Source organism: Carcharhinus amblyrhynchos, unplaced genomic scaffold (genome assembly GCF_965287045.1).
Source record: "Carcharhinus amblyrhynchos unplaced genomic scaffold, sCarAmb.v2.hapA scaffold_472, whole genome shotgun sequence".
Taxonomy (NCBI): Eukaryota; Metazoa; Chordata; class Chondrichthyes; order Carcharhiniformes; family Carcharhinidae; genus Carcharhinus; species Carcharhinus amblyrhynchos.
Genome location: NW_027650212.1, coordinates 1 through 22,564, shown reverse-complemented (window position 1 = coordinate 22,564; position 22,564 = coordinate 1). Strand labels below are relative to the sequence as shown.

Sequence of the window (22,564 nt, the reverse complement as noted above, 5' to 3'; positions counted from 1 at the left end):
GAACTGGACTTGCCACATGAATACAGTGGCTGCCAGAGCAGGTCAGACGTTAGGAATCCTGTGGTAATTAACTCACCTCCTGACTTCCCAAAACCTATCTACCGTCTACAAGGCACAAGTCAGGAGTGTGATGGAATACTCCCCACTTGCCTGGATGGGTGTAACTTCAAGAAGCTCACACCGTCCTGGACACAGCAGCTGTCTTGAATGGTAGCCCTTCCACACACACACTCCCTCCACTGATGAGGAATAGTGGTAGCAGTGTGTACCATCTCCAAGACGCATTGAAGGAACTCACCAAGGCTCCTTAGGCAACACCTTCCAAATTCACAACTGCCACCATCTAGAAGAACAAGGGCAATAGATACCTGGGAACGCCAACACCTGGAGGTTCCCCTGCAAGCTGTACCTCATCCTGACTTGGAAATATATCACCATTCTTTCATTGTCGTAGGTCAAAATCCTGGAATTCTCTCCTGAACAGCACAATGGGTGTACCTACACCACAGAAAGCAGCTCACCACCATCTTCTGAGGTGCACCTAGGAATGGTATGCAGTCAGTTATTGTTGATGTGGGGTCTGTTGCTTCTGTGGAGTGAGATGTTCTCCACCAGGTCCCCAATAACCCATGAGCTATTTAAGCAATTATTGGTTGACTGGGAATCCTGATGTAATCTAGGAATCTGAACACAGCAAGATCCCACACATACATATGAGATAAATGACAAGGATTATCTGTTTTGTTGACACCAGTTGAGCCCTGGTGTCCCAGAGAATCTCTCCTGCCTCTCTCTCTGCATTCTTGATGTTTTTACATCCACTTGAGGAAGCATTTTAGTGAGCCATCTTTGTAGCGTGTTGCACAGCTCCTGTTGACCCGAGTCAGGAAGTTTTGGGTTCACACCTCATTTCTGGATTTTCGCCCATAATCAGTAACCCAGGCTGGTGGAAATTACATTTAATTAAATTCAATAATTAATAAACCTGGAATTAAAAGCTAGTCTCAGTAAAGCTATTGTGATAGTCATGACAAAACTAATATTGTCATGAAAGCCCGACTAATGTCCTTGAGGGAAGAGAAGTTGCTGTCCTTACCCACTCTGACATGTCAGTCTGAACCCATACCAATGTGCCTCTCCTAAATACCTCTCATAACTTCCACTGAGTGATCAAACAGGCCACTGAGTCACTCCAGAACATCAAAAATCAGTAAAGCCAGATAGACCACCTGGCATTGACCCTGCAAAGTCCTCTTCACTAACACTGCGGGGTGGGGGAAATGTGCAATATCGGGAGAGCTGTCTCACAGACTAGTCAAGCAACAGCCCGACACAGTCATTCTCACAGTTCATATCTTACACATACTGTCCCAAACACCACCCACTGGCAGGAGCTGAGTAAAAATGAAATGGGAGTGCTGATGGTTGTGTCCCTCGGCTGGATGGTCTAGGCTGTTGATGGTCTAAAAGATTCTCCTGTATAACATGGCAGCAGCAGTATGGGGCAATGCACACCACTGGGCCTGTTTGTAAACTGCTCACTGCCAACTGAAGCAGCATTGCAGACTGGAACAAGAGAGAAAGGGGTAACACCAAATCGGTGGATTGGTAAAGACCCCAGCCGCATCAATCCTGCCCCACGCATCAAAATGGCACAACAGTGAGGAATCCTTAGAGTCCAGCATGGGATCCAGCTCCTCCTATAGACAACATCCCCAACTGCTCATCCTGGCCCCTCCCTTGTTGCTGCTCACAGGTTCAGGCACTGCTCCCCACCCACCACCCCCCCCACCACCTTTCCCCTTGATTCAGACCACCTTCTCCTCACCTCCCCCTTGATGTTGCCTGTCCATGTATGGTCCTACCCCACTAGCTGAGTGGAATTCTAGAACAAGCTGAGTTAGGATGAGCAGACTGCTGACAAATGGACCTTTGCTTCAATAACCCAGGCTGGGTTAAAATGCTAAAGAACAAATAACAGGAACAGGCCCTTCGGCCCACCAAGTCTGTGCTGACACAGATGCCTTTCTAATATTTTCTTGTCTCTATGTGGTCCATATCCCTCTATTTCCTGTCTATTCCTGTATCTATCCAGATGCCTTTTGAACGTTGTTATAGAATCTGCTTCCACCATCTCCTCCGGCAGCGCGTTCCAGGCATTCACCGCCCTCTGTGTGAAAAACTGCCCCTTACACCTCTGTTAAACTTCCCCCTCTCACTTTCAACACAAGCCCCGAGTAATTGACCCTTCAACCCTGGGAAAAAGACTCTGACTATCCACTCTGTCCAAGCCTGTCATAAGCTTGTAAACCACTATCAGGTTCCCCTCATCCTCTGACACTCCAATGAAAATAATCCAATTTGCTCAAACTTTCTTCATAGTCCCTATCCTTAAAACCAGGCAACATCCTGGTAAATCTCTTCTGCGGCCTTTCCAATACATCAACATCCTTCTGGTAACGCGGGACCAGAATTGTACACAATACTCCAAATGTGGCCGAACATGATTTTCCAATTCTTATACTCAACACCCTGACCAGTGAAGGCCAGAGTACCATACATCACCTTGTCCACCAGAGTTACCACCTTCAGGGAACTGTGGATCTGCACACCTAGATCCAACATCCCACCTAGATCCACCACCCCGCCTAGAACCGGCACCCCGCCTAGAACTGGCACCCCACCTAGATCCGGCACCCTGCCTAGATCCGGCACCCCGCCTCGATCCACCACCCCGCCTCGAGCCACCACCCCGCCTCGATCCAACACCCCGCCTAGATCCAACACCCCGCCTCGATCCGGCACCCCGCCTCGATCCGGCACCCCGCCTCGATCCGGCACCCTGCCTAGATCCGGCACCCTGCCTAGATCCGGCACCCCGCCTCGATCCGGCACCCTGCCTAGATCCGGCACCCCGCCTAGATCCGGCACCCCGCCTAGATCCGGCACCCCGCCTAGATCCGGCACCCCGCCTAGATCCGGCACCCCGCCTAGATCCAACACCCCGCCTAGATCCGGCACCCCGCCTAGATCCGGCACCCCGCCTAGATCCGGCACCCCGCCTATATCCGGCACCCCGCCTAGATCCGGCACCCCGCCTCGATCCAACACCCCGCCTCAAGCCACCACCCCGCCTAGATCCAACACCCCGCCTAGATCCAACACCCCGCCTAGATCGGCACCCCGCCTTGATCCGGCACCCCGCCTAGATCCAACACCCCGCCTAGATCCGGCACCCCGCCTAGATCCGGCACCCCGCCTAGATCCGGCACCCCGCCTCGATCCAACACCCCGCCTCGATCCGGCACCCCGCCTAGATCCGGCACCCCGCCTAGATCCGGCACCCCGCCTCGATCCGGCACCCCGCCTCGATCCAACACCCCGCCTCGATCCAACACCCCGCCTAGATCCGGCACCCCGCCTAGATCCAACACCCCGCCTAGATCCAACACCCCGCCTAGATCCAACACCCCACCTGGGCCTCTCTGAGGGAATGGGAGTTGATGCAGTGGTCCTTTCACTCAGTGTCACTAATACACAGTGACATGAACTCAGCAATACACAGAATCGTAGAAACCCCACAGTGCAGAAGGAGCTCGTTTGGCCCAGCGAGTCTGCACCAACCACAATCCCACCCAAGGCCCTATCCCCACAACCCCACACATTTACCCCGTTAATCCCTCTAATTTACACATCCAGGGAGATTAAGGGGTAATTTAGCATGGCCAGTGCACCCTAACCAGCACGCCTTTCAGACTGTGGGTGGAAACCGGAGCACCTGGAGGAAACCCCCGCAGACATGGGGAGAATGTGCAAACTCCACACAGACAGTGACCCAAACTGGGAATTGAACCCAGGTCCCTGGTGCTGTGATGCAGCCGTGCTAACCACTGTGTCACCGTGCTGCCGGGGAATCGAACCCGGGTTCCAGGCGCTGTGAGGCAGCCGTGCTAACCACTGTGTCACCGTGCTGCCGGGGAATCGAACCCGGGTTCCAGGCGCTGTGAGGCAGCCGTGCTAACCGCGGTGGCACTGTGCCACCCACAAAAAATACAATACTTTGAATGGAACGTTTTTCATGCCAGACTTTTGAATATTAGCATTACCTTTCAGATCATCAAAACGTTCCGAAAATAATTAAAGTGCAGAAGTGGTAATTCCAAAAGCACTAGCAGAGTAATGAGTGAGCGGTTTAATAAGCCTGGAGTCTCAGACAGCAGATTCAGAGTGTAGTCTGAGTCTCCAAATCCTTTAGCAGCATTTGGATAATTGTAACCTGTGGAATTAGTCCCTTTGGGAGCAATTACTCTGCTGAAAAAGACAGTCAGCACTCGCTGCTGTCAACAGGCCAGCTTCTCTTCAGCAATAAAAGGATATTTCAGTCCCCACTGGTGGAATCACTGAATGTCAGTTTTATCTGCAAGAACGATGTGTTTAATCCCCACCCTCTTCTTTCTGTGTTCTATACACTCCTCTAGATCACAACAGAGACAACACTTCAAAATTATTTCATTAGCAGTAAACCTCGTTTAGATATCCTGAGGTTATCGAAGCTGACCCTTTTTCTCTGCTTACCCGAGTACACTTTCTTTGTCCCTCTTGGACCCTCACACACCCCAATGCTCACCTCCCCATCTCTACTCTTCTGCCTCTCCTTCACCTCTTCCCTGCCTCTCTGTCCAACACCCCATCTGTCCTCTCTTCCCCCCGATCCTCTGCACATCACCCGGCCCATCTGTGCCTCCTCCTCTCTGACCCTTCTACGCCCCCAGCCCTGCAGCCTCCCTGCCTCCGGGCACCACTTCACCCCCAGCCTTGCCCGCTATACTCTCCCTATTCCCAGTTCCTCCTCATTCCCACCTGCCTCTCCTACAGTTTCTCCCAGCTCCTCCACAGAAATAGTGTCATGGGATCTTAGTGTTCAGGTTTCTGAAGTGGAAATTGTACCTAATGATGGCGCCAGGAGTGGGAGAGGGAGAGGACCCAGAGACATAAAGAGAGAGAGAGAGGGGGGGACCCAGAGACATAAAGAGAGAGAGAGAGGGGGGGACCCAGAGACATAAAGCAGCATCTAAAGAGAGAGAGAGGAGGAGCATACCTGGAGTACTGTGTACAGTTTTGGTCTCCTTACTTGAGAAAGGATATACTGGCACTGGAGGGGGTGCAGAGGAGATTCACTAGGTTGATTCCGGAGTTGAGAGGGTTGGCTAATGAGGAGAGACTGAGTAGACTGGGGCTATACTCATTGGAATTCAGAAGAACGAGGAGAGATCTGATAGAAACATATAAGATTATGAAGGGGATAGACAAAATAGAAGTGGCCTCAAAATAAGGGGAAGCAGATTTAGGACTGAGTTGAGGAGGAACTTCTTCACACAAAGTGTTGTGAATCTGTGGAATTCCCTGCCCAGTGAAGCAGTTGAGGCTCCCTCATTGAATGTTTTTAAGGCAAGGATAGATACATTTTTGAACAGTGAGGGAATTAAGGGTTATGGTGAATGGGTGGGTAAGTGGAGCTGAGTCCACAAAAAGATCAACCATGATTTTATTGAATGGTGGAGCAGGATCGAGGGGCCGAATGGCCAGCTCCTGCTCCTAGTTCTTATGTTCTTATGTTCTTACTCTAAACAAAGGAAGTGAGAAGGTATGAGGAACAAATTTTTTGTGCTGGATTGGGAGCTACATTAAAAATATGTTGGTAAATAGGCAATGGGCTAGCATTTAAAGAATTAATACAACTTATTGACATTAGTTTAAGGCACAAAAGCCCAGCAGAAGTGATCCAACCGTGACAGACCGGCAAAGTTAAAAATAATTAGATAAAGGGAGGGTCTTAATTTACCAAAAAAATCTGTAAACCTGAGGATTGCGAACATTTTAGAATTCAACAAAGGAGGACCAAGAGACTGATAAAATTGAATATGAAAGAATACTAGCAAGAAACATAAAAGCTTCTATAAATATCTAAAAAAAAATTCGTAAAGAAGAATGTGAGCCCAGTATAGGCAGAGACAGGAACATTTATAATGGGAATATGGAAATGGCAAAGAAAATGAACAAGTACTTTGTGACTGTCTTCACAAATAGAGGAAACCTGCCAGGAATACTGGAGAAACAAGGGATTGGGAGGATGAGGAACTGACATAAATCAGTATTAGGAAAATAGTCCTGGAGAAATTAATGAGACTTCGTGATCGACATCTCAGAGGTTGCTATAAAGTTTATTTATTCATCACAAGTAAGGCTTACATTAACACTGCAATGAAGTTACTGTGAAATTCCCCTGGTCGCCACAGTCCAGCACCTGTTTGGGTCAATGCACCCTAACCTACACATCTTTCAGACTGTGGGAGGAAACAGAAACACCCAGAGGAAACCCACGCAGACACGGGGAGAACGTGCAAACTTCACACAGACAGTGACCCAAGCCAGGAATTGAACCTGGCTCCCTGGTGCTGTGAGGCAGCAGTGCTAACCACTGTGCTACCATACCACCCACAAGCGATAGTGGATGCATTGGTGGCCATCTTTCAGAATTCTATAGATTGTGGAAAGGTTCCTGCAGACTGGAAGGTAGCTAATGTACCCCCCTCCCCTCCCATTGTTTAAGAAGTGGAGGGGGTGGTGGGAGAGAAAATGGAATGGGAGCTGTTAGCCTGATAACAGTTATAGGGAAAATACTAGATTACACTGAAGTGAAAAATGGACACTTAGAAAATAATGGTAAGATTGGACAGAGTCAAAATGGATTTAAAGAAGGTTGACAAAACTGTAGAACTTTGAAAACGGAACTGAGAGATTAACTCAGCGGGAGGTTAGTGAGCAGAATTAGAGCAGATAGGAATGTGGGAAGTATACTTATTTTAATTCGATGATGGGACCCGGGTGTCGCTGGCTGGGCCAGCATTCATTGCCTATCCCCGAGGGCAGCTAACAATCACCCACATTGCTGTGGCTCCCGAGTCACGTGTAGGCCAGACTGGGTAAGGACAGCAGATTTCCTTCCCTAAAGGAGATTAGTGACCCAGATGGGTTTATCCCACAATTGACAATGGTTTCATGGTCATCACTGGATTTCATTAATTCCAAATTTTTATTGAATTCAAATTTCACCACCTGCTGTGGTGGGATTTGAACCTGGATCTCCAGGGCATTGCCCTGGTTCTCTGAATTACCAGTCCAGTGACAATACTACTGCCTCCCTTAACTGGATTGAGGATTGGTTAGCGGACAGAAAGTAGAGAGTAGGGATAAATGGGTCATTCTCAGGTTGGCAGGCTGTGACTCTTGAGGTTGAAGAAGGGTCAGTACTTGGGCCCCAGATGTTCACAACCTAAATCAATGTGTGGATTCACTGCAATATTTACAGGTTTGCTGATGACACAGAACTAGGTGGGAATATGAATTGTGAGGAGGATCAGAGGCTTCAAGGGGATTTAGACCGATTGAATGAGTGGGCAAAGACATGGCAGATGGAAAATAACGTGGAAAAATGTAAAGTTATCTACTTTGGTCCAAAAAACAGAAATGCAGAATATTTCTGAAATAGGGAGAGATTGGGAAGTGTTGATGTCTCCGGTGACACAGTGGGTTAGCACTGCTGCCTCACAGCGCCAGGGACCCGGGTTCAGTTCCCAGTGACACAGTGGTTAGCACTGCTGCCTCACAGCGCCAGGGACCCGGGTTCAGTTCCCAGTGACACAGTGGTTAGCACTGCTGCCTCACAGCGCCAGGGACCCGGGTTCAGTTCCCAGTGGCACAGTGGTTAGCAGTGCTGCCTCACAGCGCCAGGGACCCGGGTTCAGTTCCCAGTGGCACAGTGGTTAGCAGTGCTGCCTCACAGCGCCAGGGACCCGGGTTCAGTTCCCAGTGGCACAATGGTTAGCACTGCTGCCTCACAGTGCCAGGGACCCAGGTTTGATTCCGACTTCTCTGCATGGGTTTCCTCCCGGTGCTCTAATTTCCTCCCACAGTCCAAAGATGTGCAGGTTAGGTGCATTGGCCATGCTAAATTGTCCCTTAGTGTCAGGGGAGATTAGCAGACTGGATACATGGGGTTATGGGGATAGGACCTTGTGGAATGTTGGGGGGGTGGGGGGTTTGTTAGTAATCCAGAGAGCCAGTGCAAAGCTCTGGAGATCCAGGTTCAAATCTCACCATGGCTGGTGGTGAAATTTGAATTCAATAAAAATTTGGGATTACTGAAATCCAGTGATGGGATTGTTGTTAGTGCAGGCTCATTGGGCTGAATGGCCTTCTCCTTCACTGTAGGAATTTTGTGATTCTAAAGAAACCTAGGTGTCCTTGTTGACAAATCACTGAGAGCTAACATGCAGGTGCCCCAAGCAATTAGAATGCAGATAGTAAGGGGATTTGAGTCTAGAAGTAAAGAAACATAGAAACTAGAAGCAGGAGTAGGCCATTTGGCCCTTCGAGCCTGCTCTAGCATTCACTTTGATCATGACTGATCATCAAATTCAGTATTCTGACCTCCCCTCTTCCCACCAATATCCCTTTGATCCCTTTAGCCCCAAGAGCGAAATCTGATTCCTTCTTAAAATCAGACAATGTTTTGGCCTCAAATACATTCATTGTTAGTGAATTCCACACATTCACCACCCTCTGGGTGAAGATATTTCTGATGTGGGTACGCCGGTGTTGGACTGGGGTAAACACAGTAAAAAGTCTGACAACACCAGGTTTAAGTCCAACCGATTTATTTGATAGTAAACTCACTAGCTTTTGAGGTTTCCCTCCGTCTGTGCTGTTATATGCACTGTCTGAGGCCAGAACTCTCCATTCACCTGACGAAGAGGGAAACCTCGAAAGCTAGTGAGTTTACTATCAAATAAATCGGTTGGACTTAAACCTGGTGCTGTCAGACTTCTTACTGAAGATATTTCCCCTGACCTCAGTTCGAAAATGTTTACCCCTTATCCTCAAACTATGACCCCTAGTTCTGGACTCCCCCACCATTGAGAGCATTCTTTCTGAATTTACCCTGTCTAACCCTGTTAGAGTTTTATAAAGTTTCTATGAGATTCCCTTTCACTCTTCTAAACTCCAAAAAAAGCTTTGTTGCAGTTGTCTCGAGCCTTGGTTAGACCACACCTGGAGTATTGTGCACAGGTTTGGACTCCATACCTAAGGAAGGATATACTGACCATAGAGGGCAGGGAGTTTCCTGTGTTCCTGTAAGAGTGCCTTTTTGTGGGGTTGTTACCCATCCTGCATGGGGTGGCACGATGGCACCCCATGCCTTACAGCGCCAGGGACCTGGGTTCGATTCCGGTCTTGGGTCACTGTCTGTGTGGAGTTTGCACGTTCTCCCGGGGTCTGTGTGGGTTTCCTCCGGGTGCTCCAGTTTCCTCCCACAGTCCAAAGGTGTGTTGGTTAGGCTGATTAGCCATGGTAAATTGACCCTAGTGTCAGGAGATTAACAGGGTAAATATGTAGGGTTACGGGAATAGGGCGTGGATGGAATTGTGGTCAGTGAACACTCGATGGGCTGAATGGCCTCCTTCTGCACTGTAGGTTTCTCTGATTCTGTGATTCAGTCTCTCTTGTGTCCTTGCCATAACTCACTGCCTGGGTTTCAGTGGTGTGTGAAAGTGAGCAGATAAATGAATCTCATGAAATATTAAAATCCTGCAGCTACCCAGTGCTAGCAACTAACTAATGACCTCTCGGGCTGTCAGATATTAATTTAGGAAGCATGCGGCATTAATACATTCACCGGATAATTTAGCAGCTGAGTGATGCATTAAGATGTTTGAGCACTTACTGCATTCTCACTGATCTCTGTGAGCTAATTGTCAAGGCAGGTTCCTTATGGATTTTATTTCCAAACCCTTAACAGGCCGATGGAAAAGCATTACAATGGCTAAAGTCCGCCCTCTTCTGCTCAACCTCGGACAATGTAACTCTCTTCAAACGTCAAACCATGAGACAAAGGGTTGTCTGTCTGCGGCCCAGTTCAAAGGGGCAGAGGGGGGGATGAAATTGTCCAGACCTGGCTTGTATTAGATGACGTTTCGCAGTGTGGGAGGTGGTCTCACAGTGTTGTTTGAAATGTTTAATGTGTAGGTAGAGTCAGAGTGTTTTTATAAACCACCCCACCCTCCCCCAGCTCCTTCCCTATCGGCAAGCCTCCACTTGCCTCATGTGGAAGCTTGTGTTCTGTGTGACCCTCTGGGAGATCTACTGACAATCCCCTGTGGCCATCATAATACAGTAAAAAGTCTGACAACACCAGGTTTCAGTCCAGCTGATTTATTTGATAGTAAATTGAGTGAATTTACTATCAATCGGTTGGACTGAAACCTGGTGTTGTCAGACTTTTTACTGTGTTTACCCCAGTCCAACGCCGGAATATCCACATCATGGCCATCATAACATCCCTCCCTCCTCAAGCCTGTTTCTTCCCCAATATCCCCACCCATCATAGAATCCTACAGTGCAGAAGGAGGCCATTCAGCCCATCAAGTCTGCACTGACCACAATCCCATATTTACTCTGCTAGTCCTTCCCTGAGATTAGGGTCAATTTTTCGCATGGCCAGTCAACCTAACCAGCATGTCTTTGGACTGTGGGAGGAAACTGGAGCACCCGGAGGAAACCCAGGGAGAACGTGTACACTCTACACAGACAGTGACCCGAGCCAGGAATCGAACACAGGTCCCTGGTGCTGTGAGGCAGCAGTGCTAACCCTCTATGCCATCACGCTACCCCCATAAATGTTTAATGGGTGGGTAGAGTCAGAGTGAGCTGTCAGTGCTTATTACAGAGATGAGACCCAGTGTAACCTCCCATTGATTGGAGACAGGACTGGACCAAGGTGAGTGAAACAGATTGGAAGCCTTTCCTTCCGAAGGGAGTGTTGTAAAGACACTGACGCTCGTTCTTCCTGTGGTCTCACTTCAGTTGGGATGCCGGTCTCTTCCACTTCCATCTGCTGTGTGGAGTCAGGTTTCAGCAATGCTGGTAATAATATGTAGGGATGTGGGATAGGGCCTGGGTGGGATTGTGGTCGGTGCAGACTCGATGGGCTGAAGGGCCTCTTTCTGCACTGTAGGGTTCTATCTATGTCTCACTGATGGCAGTGGTTGTCCCCGTGTCTGACAGAGAGGCTGACATTGGCACGGGCTCCCTCCTCCTGAGGTGCTCCAGCTCCTTCCTGACATTGCTGCCCTGTACCCGGACCTTATAAGACCCAGGCCTCATTTATCCCAGGAACCCAACTGAGGCAGTCCCTGAAGTTCCTCAGGTGGACTGGCTTGCTGGCTTTGAACGTTCTCTCTGTCCTTACAGAATCCTGGTTCTTCTTCTGGTTCTCCTGTTAGGATTCCAGTTCCTCGTCAGGTTTGGGAACAGTTGGCTTAACCGTGTCTGAAGTCACTGTCCCATTAACAATTCTGCTGGGACAATTCCTGTCACTGTGTGAGGGTTAGCCCGATAGTCAAATAAAAATCACACATTTTGGTCTCTATGGACACTGCTGGCTGCGACTTCATACTGAGCCTGAGCCTGCACCATCCGTTTGGCCAATCCATTTGATGACAGGGTGCTGTCTTCATGTGTTTGATTCCATTGGAAAGTACGGTGATCTGAAACTCGGTGCTGGTGAAGGCAGCACCATTGCCAGAGGGCAGGGCTTCGGGTATCTGATGTGTACAGAAACTCTGTTGTGGTTTCTCAATGGGAGCCTGGGAAGGGCTGGAGCTCATGTGATATATCTCCAACCATTTGGAGTGCATGCCAACTGTAATCAGGAACATGAAGCCTATAAAGCCCAGGTAAAGCCTACAGGCACTCACACCCAGGGCCCGTCAGGCCACTCCTGTGAATGCAGGAAGGCCGAGGTTTGATTCTCTTGGCATGACCATCAGTGTCTTTCCATGCTGTAAACCTCGATGACTCTACAAGTCAGTATAATGTCTGCATCAAGACTGGGCCACTGTACACAACTCAAGGCTTCAAAATCTCAGAGTGGCCATGGTGTAATTCCATAATCCTAGGATCCCTACCGTGTAGGATGGAGGCCATTCAGCCCATCAATTATGCAGCAACTCTCCAACAGAGCATTTTACCCAGGCCCATTCCTTGCCCAATCTCCGTAAACCCATGCATTTACCCTACCAACCCTCCTAACCTGCACACCTTATGGACATTAAATTCAATTCAACATGACTGATCCAACTCAACCACATAACACAGCCTTTGGACTGTGGGAGGAAACCGGAGCACCCGGGGGAAACCCATGCAGACATGGGGAGAACGTGCAAACTCTGCACAGTCACCGGAGGCCAGAATCAAACACAAGTCCCTGGCGCCGTGAGGCAGCCGTGCTAACCACTGTGCCACTGAGCTGCCCATAAGTATTGGATGTTGCCCTGGGCGAGGGATGAGTATGTGGGAACTCCAGAGGGTAATGCCATTCCTAACACTGAGCTTGTCTTTCTTTGTTGAGTAGTGCCTCATTTTATCTGAGGGCTGTCCTCTGAATCCCCCATGTAAGATTATTCTTGAAGTTAGATAGGACTGGATCCTTTTGCATCCGGGCCTTGATTTGTCTCGCAGACATTGGCAAAGTGTCCAGAAAACTGACGGTGAGCGTGACCTCTTCCACAGCTGGTAATGCAGCCTGGTGACTGGGCAGTGGCTCAGTGCATCAGTGTTAGCTATCTGCATCCCTGTGCAGTGCTGTAGGAGGTATTTATAAGCCGCCAGTAACAAGGCCCAATGCTATATCCAGGCAGAGGCATTTAGGAGTATTGACTTGTCTTCTATAAAAAATCCCAGCAATGGTTTATGATCAGTTACTCTGATAAAGCTTCTACCGTAGACTTGTTGATGGAACTTTTTAATGCCAAAGACAACTGCCAATCTCTCCTTCCCAACCTGGGAATATTTCCACTCTGTCCCAGAGGGTCCTAGATGTGTACTGTTAGGCATCGGATCAGAAAGCCCAAAGTATGTTATCAAGTCAGATTGGAACTCAACAAGTTTTCTATTTTCCTATTTAGTGTGAGGATAAAGTGTTTCACTCCAATTGTGATTGTGTTGACACACAAGGAAGCATTTGTCAAAACAAACTTTATTTTGAAAATGCAGTTTAACTATAACAAATGAATTAGTGTAATGTTTACCAATTGAAATACTTAAACATGACAAGATACAGTTCTTACCTGCTAATCTATCTCTATTAGTTCCAATTTACGCAATCTTCCTTTTATAGATTTAAACACCCTTCAGAATCAGTTATCGCACTGGCATTTTATGTTTTGATCCTACCCCATTACTATCATAGTAGCTGATTCAGAATGCTCCTGTTTTCACTTTGATAATCACAGGAAAGAGGGAGAGAAGGGAGTATTGTTAAGGGATGTTATAATAACTACCTGTTTTGTTTCCTGACAGTTTGTTTGAGCATTATTGCTACACTCGAGGTGGAATGCGTCACACTTCCTACACCTGCATCTGTGGCAGGTAAGAACCTGTCTCTGAATCTCTGTTTCTTGGAAAGCTCCAATGTATCTGTCAGAGGGTCAGTACTGAGGGAGTGCCGCACTGTCAGAGGGTCAGTGCTGAGGGAGTGCCGCACTGTCAGAGGGTCAGTGCTGAGGGAGTGCCGCACTGTCAGAGGGTCAGTACTGAGGGAGTGCCGCACTGTCAGAGGGTCATTACTGAAGGAGTGCCGCACTGTCAGAGGGTCAGTACTGAGGGAGTGCCGCACTGTCAGAGGGTCAGTACTGAGGGAGTGCCGCACTGTCAGAGGGTCAGTACTGAGGGAGTGCCGCACTGTCAGAGGGTCAGTGCTGAGGGAGTGCCGCACTGTCAGAGGGTCAGTGCTGAGGGAGTGCCACACTGTCAGAGGGTCAGTGCTGAGGGAGTGCCGCAGTGTCAGAGGGTCAGTGCTGAGGGAGTGCTGCACTGTCAGAGGGTCAGTGCTGAGGGAGTGCCGCACTGTCAGAGGGTCAGTGCTGAGGGAGTGCCGCACTGTCAGAGGGTCAGTGCTGAGGGAGTGCCGCACTGTCAGAGGGTCAGTGCTGAGGGAGTGCCGCACTGTCAGAGGGTCAGTGCTGAGGGAGTCTGTCCAGACCCAGACCCTGACCCTGTCTGGGGCCTGCTCCCCCCCGCAGCTCTTTTATGCTATTGGCTTTGAGGATGTGGAAATCACTGGCTAGACCAGCATTTAGTGCCCATCTCTAATTGCCCTTAAACTGAGTGACTCGCTGCAGCATCTCAGAGGCAGCTAAGAATCAACACATTCCGGTGGCTTTGGAGTCACATGTAGGCCAGACCGGGTAAGAACGGCAGATTTCCTTCCCTAAAAGACAGTGAACCAGATATGGTTTTTGCAACAATCGACAATGGTTTCATGGTCATTGGTAGATTCTTAATTTCTTGAATTCAATTTGCACCATCTGCCTAGGATTTGAACCTGGGTCCACAGAGCATTACCCTGAGTCTCTGGATTACTAGTCCAGTGGCAATACCACTACACTACTGCCTCCATGTGAGCAGGAAATGTGCTAGTTAATTTATACACAGCAAGCTCCCACAAACAGCAATAGGGAGATGGGCAGAATGTGATTTTCTTGTTGATGGTTAATTACAGATACTGCCTGTGTGGCATGGTGTCTCTGTCCAGTGGGATTAGCATTCCCTTGTTTCTCGTCTTGCCTTCAATTCCTACTGCAGGGAGTTAAACACAGCATCCAGGCTGCCACTCTGGTGCGGTACTGAGGAATGCTGCGTTGTTGGAGATGAGTGTTTTAGATGAGACGTTAACCTGAGGCCCAGTCTGTCCTCTCCTTTGGCTGTGAAAGGTACCACAGTGTCAGTTGAGGAGGGTGAGGGAGTTGTACCCTGATCATCATAAACACAGATCACCTGGTCATTATCACCTTGCTGAGTGTGGAATCTTGCTGTGCATAATTTAGCTGCTCAGTTTCCTTCATTACAACAATGATTGCAATTCAGAAATATTGAATTGACTGTAAAAGATTTTGGGAAGGCGTGCTGTTAGTGTGAAGGCTACTGTATAAATACAGGTTTGTTCATTTTGTGGTTTGGATTGGTGATTAGGGACTGCTCAGTATTTCACTCAAGCCTGTGTGTTGTTTATGTTACAGTGGGGTAAATTCTGCTGTGCTACATTATGGACATGCTGGTTCTCCGAATGATAAGACCATACGTGATGGAGACATGTGGTAAGAGCTGTTTTATTCCATCTGGTAAATCCTCTTCATTCTGTCAACATGGTGAAGCTACAGACTATCACTGGCACTGTGGTGAAGCTGTAACCTCCCCCTGGGAGAAGACAGTTGTTGTGTTTCTGGCTAAAGAATTCATTCGCGCGGGCATCTGTGTGTGCACGTGTATCTGTGTGTGCACGTGTATCTGTGTGTGCACGGGTGTCTGTGTGTGCATGGGCGTCTGTGTGTGCGCGGGCGTCTGTGTGTGCGCGGGCGTCTGTGTGTGCGCGGGCGTCTGTGTGTGCGCGGGCGTCTGTGTGTGCGCGGGCGTCTGTGTGTGCGCGGGCGTCTGTGTGTGCGCGGGCGTCTGTGTGTGCGCGGGCGTCTGTGTGTGCGCGGGCGTCTGTGTGTGCGCGGGCGTCTGTGTGTGCGCGGGCGTCTGTGTGTGCGCGGGCATCTGTGTGTGTGCAGGTGTCTGTGCGTGCGTGGGCGTCTGTGTGTGCATGGGTGTCTGCGTGCACGGGTGTCTGTGCGTGCGCGGGTGTCTGTGCGTGCGCGGGTGTCTGTGCGTGCGCGGGTGTCTGTGCGTGCGCGGGTGTCTGTGTGTGCATGGGTGTCTGTGCGCATGGGTGTGTGTGTGCACGGGTATCTGTGTGCGTGAGTGTGTGCGCACGCTGGTGTGTGTGCGCGGGTATCTGTGTGCGTGAGTGTGTGTGCACGCTGATGTGTGTGCGCGGGTATCTGCGCGAGTATGTGTGCGCGCAGGCACGTCTGCATGGTTGCGACTTCAGAGGGAAGAAGGTGGGTAGTGAAGTGTTTGCGAGATGGAAAAGACGAGTGGGTGGGGGTGAGAGCAGCTGCTGTCAGTGCTGAGACACGAGGGGATAAGAGCGCTGGAGGCAGGGTGTCTGAAGTGGATAGATGGGAGTCAGAGGGTATCGGAGAGGGGAGGGGGTGTGGAATTGAAGCCACAATCAGATTAGCTTTGATCTTATTAAGTAATTCTGTGCATGGCCACGTGTTCAGAACAACATCAGAGAGAACAGCCAAAGCAGCCCTTCAATAGACACCCCCAGGAAAGAGAAAGGCAGAGACAGCGTGGTGTCGGGCTGTGATTGCTGGGCTGAGTGAGGGGTGAGGCCTCGTGGAGCGAGGCACAATATGGGGCTAAAGACAGAGAAGAAACCTGGAGTCTTAACAGCCTTAAATCCCCCAGTGGAGAAAGAGGATAAGCAGAAAGTTAGTAAGCAGCAGAAAGGTGGCACGGTGGTTAACTTTGCTGCCTCGCAGCGCCAGGGATCCGTGTTTGATTCCCGGCTTGGGTCACTGTCTGTGCAAAGTCTGCATGTTCTCCCCGTGTCTGCGTGGGTTTCCTCCAGGTGCTCCAATTCCTGCCACAGTTTGAAAGATGTGCTGGTTAGGGTGCATTGACCATGCTAAATTCTCCCTCTGTGTACCCAAACAGGCACCGGAGTGTGGCAACTAGGGGAATTTCACAGTAACTTCATTGCGCTGTCAATGTAAGCCTGCTTGCGACACTAATAAATAAACTTTAGAGTAGGCTTGAAGGGCCGAATGGCCTACTGTGTGGAAGTCTGTTTGAGTGAAGGCAGCCAAAGCACGGAAAGGTCGGAGGATAAAGGCAAGAGGAGAGTTTGAAAGGACTAAGCTGAAGGCAGTGTGGACTGGAAAGGCAGTGGCGGTGAGTGCTGTGTGAGACCAGTGGTCTGAGGTTTCAGGACAGCAGTCCTGTGTGGGTGAGACAGGGCTGGCCTCACACTGGCACCAGGACAGCGTGGGAAACAATTCCAGCTTTCTTCACTGTTTGATATGAAGCTGATGGAGTTTCTCAATATGATAGGCACTGAACCACTCCAAAATCCACTTCAATGCCTCAATTACCGTCAACACTCAGCGACCCAACCCCTCCATCCCAACCTCACCCTCTCCCCTAATCCCTCACCAACCTTCTTCACCTGTTCTTTGATCCCTTCTCTCCAGAGCGGTAAGGTGCCACAGTGGTTAGCACTGCTGCATCACAGCGCCAGAACCTGGGTTCGATTCCCGGCTCAGTCACTCTCTGTGTGGAGTCTGCACATTCTTCTCGTGTCTGCGTGGGTTTCGTCCAGGTGCTCCTGTTTCCTCTCATAGTCTGAAAGATGTGCTGGTTAGGTGCATTGACCATGCTAAATCTCTCTGTGTACCTGAACAGGCGCCGGAGTGTGGCAACTAGGGGATTTTCACAGTAACTTCATTGCAGTGTTAATGTAAACCTGCTCGTGACACTAATAAATACACTTTATAAAACTGTTAAAACTTGCCTTTTGGTCACGTTGACACTCTATGCTTTTATCTTTCTGGATAATTATTTCACAATTTCTCTCACCCTCAGCCTCCTGTATCCTCAGCTTTAATTTATCCCGATAGGGAACATTCTCTTTTGCTTTATTTTCACAATTGTCTTTACAATCTTGAAAATGTCGAGTATTTCATCTTGAGAACTCTTTCCAATGAAAACATTCCCAGTTCCTGTTTTTGGTACAATACAGACTTGTATCTTGCTGAATGATATTTCTTTAGAACTTGATACTGACTCTCTGAGGTAAAGGTACAGTTACTGAGAGCAGCTGAAGAATTGATTGTGTAACGATAGCGAGGGCATGGGTTCAAATCCCAACAAAGAGCTTTTCAAAATCTGGAAATTAACAATCTGGTGTCAGTAAAAGTGATCGTGAAGATTTTGGATCTGATTTGATTTATTATTGTCACGTATTAACATACAGTGAAAAGTATTGTGTTTTGCACCATATACAGACAAAGCATACTGTTTATAGAGAAAGAAATGAGACAGTGCAGAATGTAGTGTTACAGTCACAGCGAGTGTGTAGAGAAAGATCAACTTAATGCGAGGTCGGTCCATTCAAAAGCCTGACAGCAGCAGGAAGAAGCTGTTCTTGAGTCGGTTGGTATGTGACCTCAGACTTTTATATCTTTTTCCCGACGGAAGAAGGTGGAAGAGAGAATGTCCGGGGTGTGTGGGGTCCTTAATTATGCCGGCTGCTTTTCTGAAGCCGCAGGGAGTGTAGACAGAGTCAATGAATGGGAGGCTGGTTTGCGTGATGGATTGGGCTTCGTTCATGACCTTTCTTGCGGTCTTGGGCAGAACAGGAGCCTGAATTGGTTTCTGAATGCCCTTGAAGCGGGGAGTGCCACACTGCCGGCGAGCCAGTGGCAGGGGGAGTGCTGCACTGCCAGTGAGCCAGTGGTGGGGGGAAGGGGAGTGCTGCACTGCCAGTGAGCCAGTGGTGGGGGGAAGGGGAGTGCTGCACTGCCAGTGAGCCAGTGGCGGGGGAAGGGGAGTGCTGCACTGCCAGTGAGCCAGTGACGGGGGAAGGGGAGTGCTGCACTGCCAGTGAGCCAGTGGTGGGGGGGAACGGGAGTGCTGCACTGCCAGTGAGCCAGTGGCGGGGGGAAGGGGAGTGCTGCACTGCCAGTGAGCCAGTGGCGGGGGGGAGGGGAGTGCTGCACTGCCAGTGAGCCAGTGGCGGGGGGGAAGGGGAGTGCTGCACTGCCAGTGAGCCAGTGGCGGGGGGAAGGGGAGTGCTGCACTGCCAGTGAGCCAGTGGCGGGGGGAAGGGGAGTGCTGCACTGCCAGTGAGCCAGTGGCAGGGGGAAGGGGAGTGCTGCACTGCCAGTGAGCCAGTGGCGGGGGAAGGGGAGTGCTGCACTGCCAGTGAGCCAGTGGCGGGGGGAAGGGGAGTGCTGCACTGCCAGCGAGCCAGTGGTGAGGGAGTATGCAGGAGTATTGGTGTGAATGAGAGTGTATTAGTGATTGGAGGGTATGCGGGAGGTAATTAGTCTGGGAGGGTGTGGGGTGGGTGAGCGAGGGTATGTGTGGGGTATTAGAGCCATAGAGATTTACAGCATGGAAACAGGCCCTTCAGCCCAATTTGTCCATGCCGCCTTTTTCTTTAACCCCTAAGCTAATCTCAATTGCCTGCTTTTGGCCCACATCCCTCTATACCCATCGTACTCATGTAACTATCTAAAGGTTTTTTAGAACACAAAATTGTTCCCGCCTCTACTACTGCCTCTGGCAGCTTGTTCCAGACACTCACCACCCTCTGTGTGAAAAAATTGCCCCTCTGGACACTTTTGTATCTCTCCCCGCTCACCATAAACCTCTGCCCTCTAGTTTTAGACTCCCCTACCTTTGGGAAAAGATGCTGACTATGGTTCTTTCAAGCTGGAATTGTACCAGCGACTGATGACCCTGTGACAGTGCGGCGCTCCCTCAGCACTGACCCTCTGACAGTGCGGCACTCCCTCAGTACTGACCCTCTGACAGTGCGGCGCTCCCTCAGCACTGACCCTCTGACAGTGCGGCGCTCCCTCAGCACGGACCCTCTGACAGTACGGCACTCCCTCAGCACTGACCCTCTGACAGTGCGGCGCTCCCTCAGTACTGACCCTCTGACAGTGCGGCACTCCCTCAGCACTGACCCTCTGACAGTGCGGCACTCCCTCAGCACTGACCCTCTGACAGTACGGCACTCCCTCAGCACTGACCCTCTGACAGTGCGGCACTCCCTCAGCACTGACCCTCTGACAGTGCGGCGCTCCCTCAGTACTGACCCTCTGACAGTGCGGCACTCCCTCAGCACTGACCCTCTGACAGTGCGGCACTCCCTCAGCACTGACCCTCTGACAGTGCGGCACTCCCTCAGCACTGACCCTCTGACAGTGCGGCGCTCCCCCAGTACTGACCCTCTGACAGTACGGCACTCCCTCAGCACTGACCCTCTGACACTGCGGCACTACCTCAGCACTGACCCTCTGACAGTGCGGCACTCCCTCAGCACTGACCCTCTGACAGTGCGGCACTCCCTCAGCACTGACCCTCTGACAGTGCGGCACTCCCTCAGCACTGACCCTCTGACAGTGCGGCACTCCCTCAGCACTGACCCTCTGACAGTGCGGCACTCCCTCAGCACTGACCCTCTGACAGTGCGGCACTCCCTCAGCACTGACCCTCTGACAGTGCGGCGCTCCCTCAGCACTGACCCTCTGACACTGCGGCACTACCTTAGCACTGGCCCTCTGACAGTGTGGCACTCCCTCAGCACGGACCCTCTGACAGTGCGGCACTCCCTCAGCACTGACCCTCTGACAGTGCGGCGCTCCCTCAGCACTGACCCTCTGACAGTGCGGCACTCCCTCAGCACTGACCCTCTGACAGTGCAGCGCTCCCTCAGTAATGACCCTCTGACAGTGCGGCGCTCCCTCAGTACTGACCCTCTGACAGTGCGGCGCTCCCTCAGCACTGACCCTCTGACAGTGCGGCACTCCCTCAGCACTGACCCTCTGACAATGCGGCACTCCCTCAGTAATGACCCTCTGACAGTGCGGCACTCCCTCAGTACTGACCCTCTGACAGTGCGGCACTCCCTCAGCACTGACCCTCTGACAGTGCAGCACTCCCTCAGTACTGACCCTCTGACAGTGTGGCGCTCCCTCAGTACTGACCCTCTGACAGTGCGGCGCTCCCTCAGCACTGACCCTCTGACAGTGCGGCACTCCCTCAGCACTGACCCTCTGACAGACACATTGGAGCTTTCCAAGAAACAGAGATTCAGATACAGGTTCTTACCTGCCACAGATGCAGGTGTAGGAAGTGTGACGCATGTGTGTGTGGGGGGGGGTATTTGTGTGTGGGGGGGGTATTGTGTGTGTGGAGGGGTTTGTGTGTGTGGGTGTTTATTGTGTGTGGGGGGGATATTGTGTGTGTGGGGGGGATATTGTGTGTGTGTGTGGGGGGTTATTGTGGGGGGGGTTATTGTGTGTGTGTGTGTGGGGGAGTTATTGTGGGGGGGGTATTGTGTGTGTGTGTGGGGGGTATTGTGTGTGGGGGGTGTAGTGTGTGTGTGGGGGGGATAGTGTGTGTGTGGGAGGGGGTAGTGTGTGTGTGGGAGGGGGTAGTGTGTGTGGGAGGGGGTAGTGTGTGTGTGTGTGGGGGGTAGTGTGTGTGTGTGGGGGGTAGTGTGTGTGTGTGTGGGGGGTAGTGTGTGTGTGTGTGGGGGGGTGGTGTGTGTGTGTGGGGGGTAGTGTGTGTGTGTGGGGGGGTAGTGTGTGTGTGTGGGGGGTAGTGTGTGTGTGTGGGGGGGTATTGTGTGTGTGGGGGGGTATTGTGTGTGTGGGGGGTAGTGTGTGTGTGTGGGGGGGTAGTGTGTGTGTGGGGGGTAGTGTGTGTGTGTGGGGGGGTATTGTGTGTGTGGGGGGGTATTGTGTGTGTGTGGGGGGGTATTGTGTGTGTGTGGGGGGGGTATTGTGTGTGTGTGGGGGGGGGTATTGTGTGTGTGTGTGGGTGGTTGTGTGTGTGGGGGGGTTATTGTGTGTGTGTGGGGGGTTATTGTGTGTGTGTGTGTGGGGGGTTATTGTGTGTGTGTGTGGGGGTTATTGTGTGTGTGTGTGGGGGGGTTATTGTGTGTGTGTGGGGGGGTTATTGTGTGTGTGTGGGGGGGGTTATTGTGTGTGTGGGGGGGGTTATTGTGTGTGGGGGGGTTATTGTGTGTGTGTGTGTGGGGGGGTTATTGTGTGTGTGTGTGGGGGGGTTATTGTGTGTGTGTGGGGGGGTTATTGTGTGTGTGTGTGGGGGGGTTATTGTGTGTGTGTGTGGGGGGGTTATTGTGTGTGTGTGTGGGGGGGTTATTGTGTGTGTGTGTGGGGGGGTTATTGTGTGTGTGTGGGGGGGGGTTATTGTGTGTGTGTGTGGGGGGGTTATTGTGTGTGTGTGGGGGGGTTATTGTGTGTGTGTGTGGGGGGGTTATTGTGTGTGTGTGTGGGAGGGGTTATTGTGTGTGTGTGTGGGGGGTTATTGTGTGTGTGGGGGGGGGGTTGTGTGTGTGTGTGGGGGGTTATTGTGTGTGTGTGTGGGGGGGTTATTGTGTGTGTGTGTGGGGGGTTATTGTGTGTGTGTGTGGGGGGGTTATTGTGTGTGTGTGGGGGGGTTATTGTGTGTGTGTGGGGGGGGTTATTGTGTGTGTGTGTGGGGGGGTTATTGTGTGTGTGTGGGGGGGGGTTATTGTGTGTGTGTGGGGGGGTTATTGTGTGTGTGTGGGGGGGTTATTGTGTGTGTGTGTGGGGGTTGTGTGTGTGTGGGGGGGTATTGTGTGTGTGTGGGGGGGTTATTGTGTGTGTGTGGGGGGGGTTATTGTGTGTGTGTGGGGGGGGTTATTGTGTGTGTGTGGGGGGGTTATTGTGTGTGTGTGGGGGGGGTTATTGTGTGTGTGTGGGGGGGGTTATTGTGTGTGTGGGGGGGGGTTATTGTGTGTGTGTGTTTGTGTGGTGGGGGGTGTGTGTGTGTG

General features: G+C 50.9%; 1 protein-coding gene across 1 annotated transcript in view; it reads left to right on the top strand.

Moving 5' to 3' along the window:
• The window catches only part of LOC145339455 (xaa-Pro dipeptidase-like), a gene marked incomplete at its 3' end in the record, with an annotated part of 91,142 nt that extends 75,927 nt beyond the window's left edge, over positions 1-15,215 (top strand). Inside the window, exons 10-11 of the mRNA XM_080183924.1 lie at positions 13,420-13,488; positions 15,138-15,215. Of these exons, the coding sequence (XP_080040050.1) occupies positions 13,420-13,488; positions 15,138-15,215 (147 nt within the window). The remainder of the gene's footprint in view (positions 1-13,419; positions 13,489-15,137) is intronic.
• Positions 15,216-22,564: the final 7,349 nt, after the last annotated feature.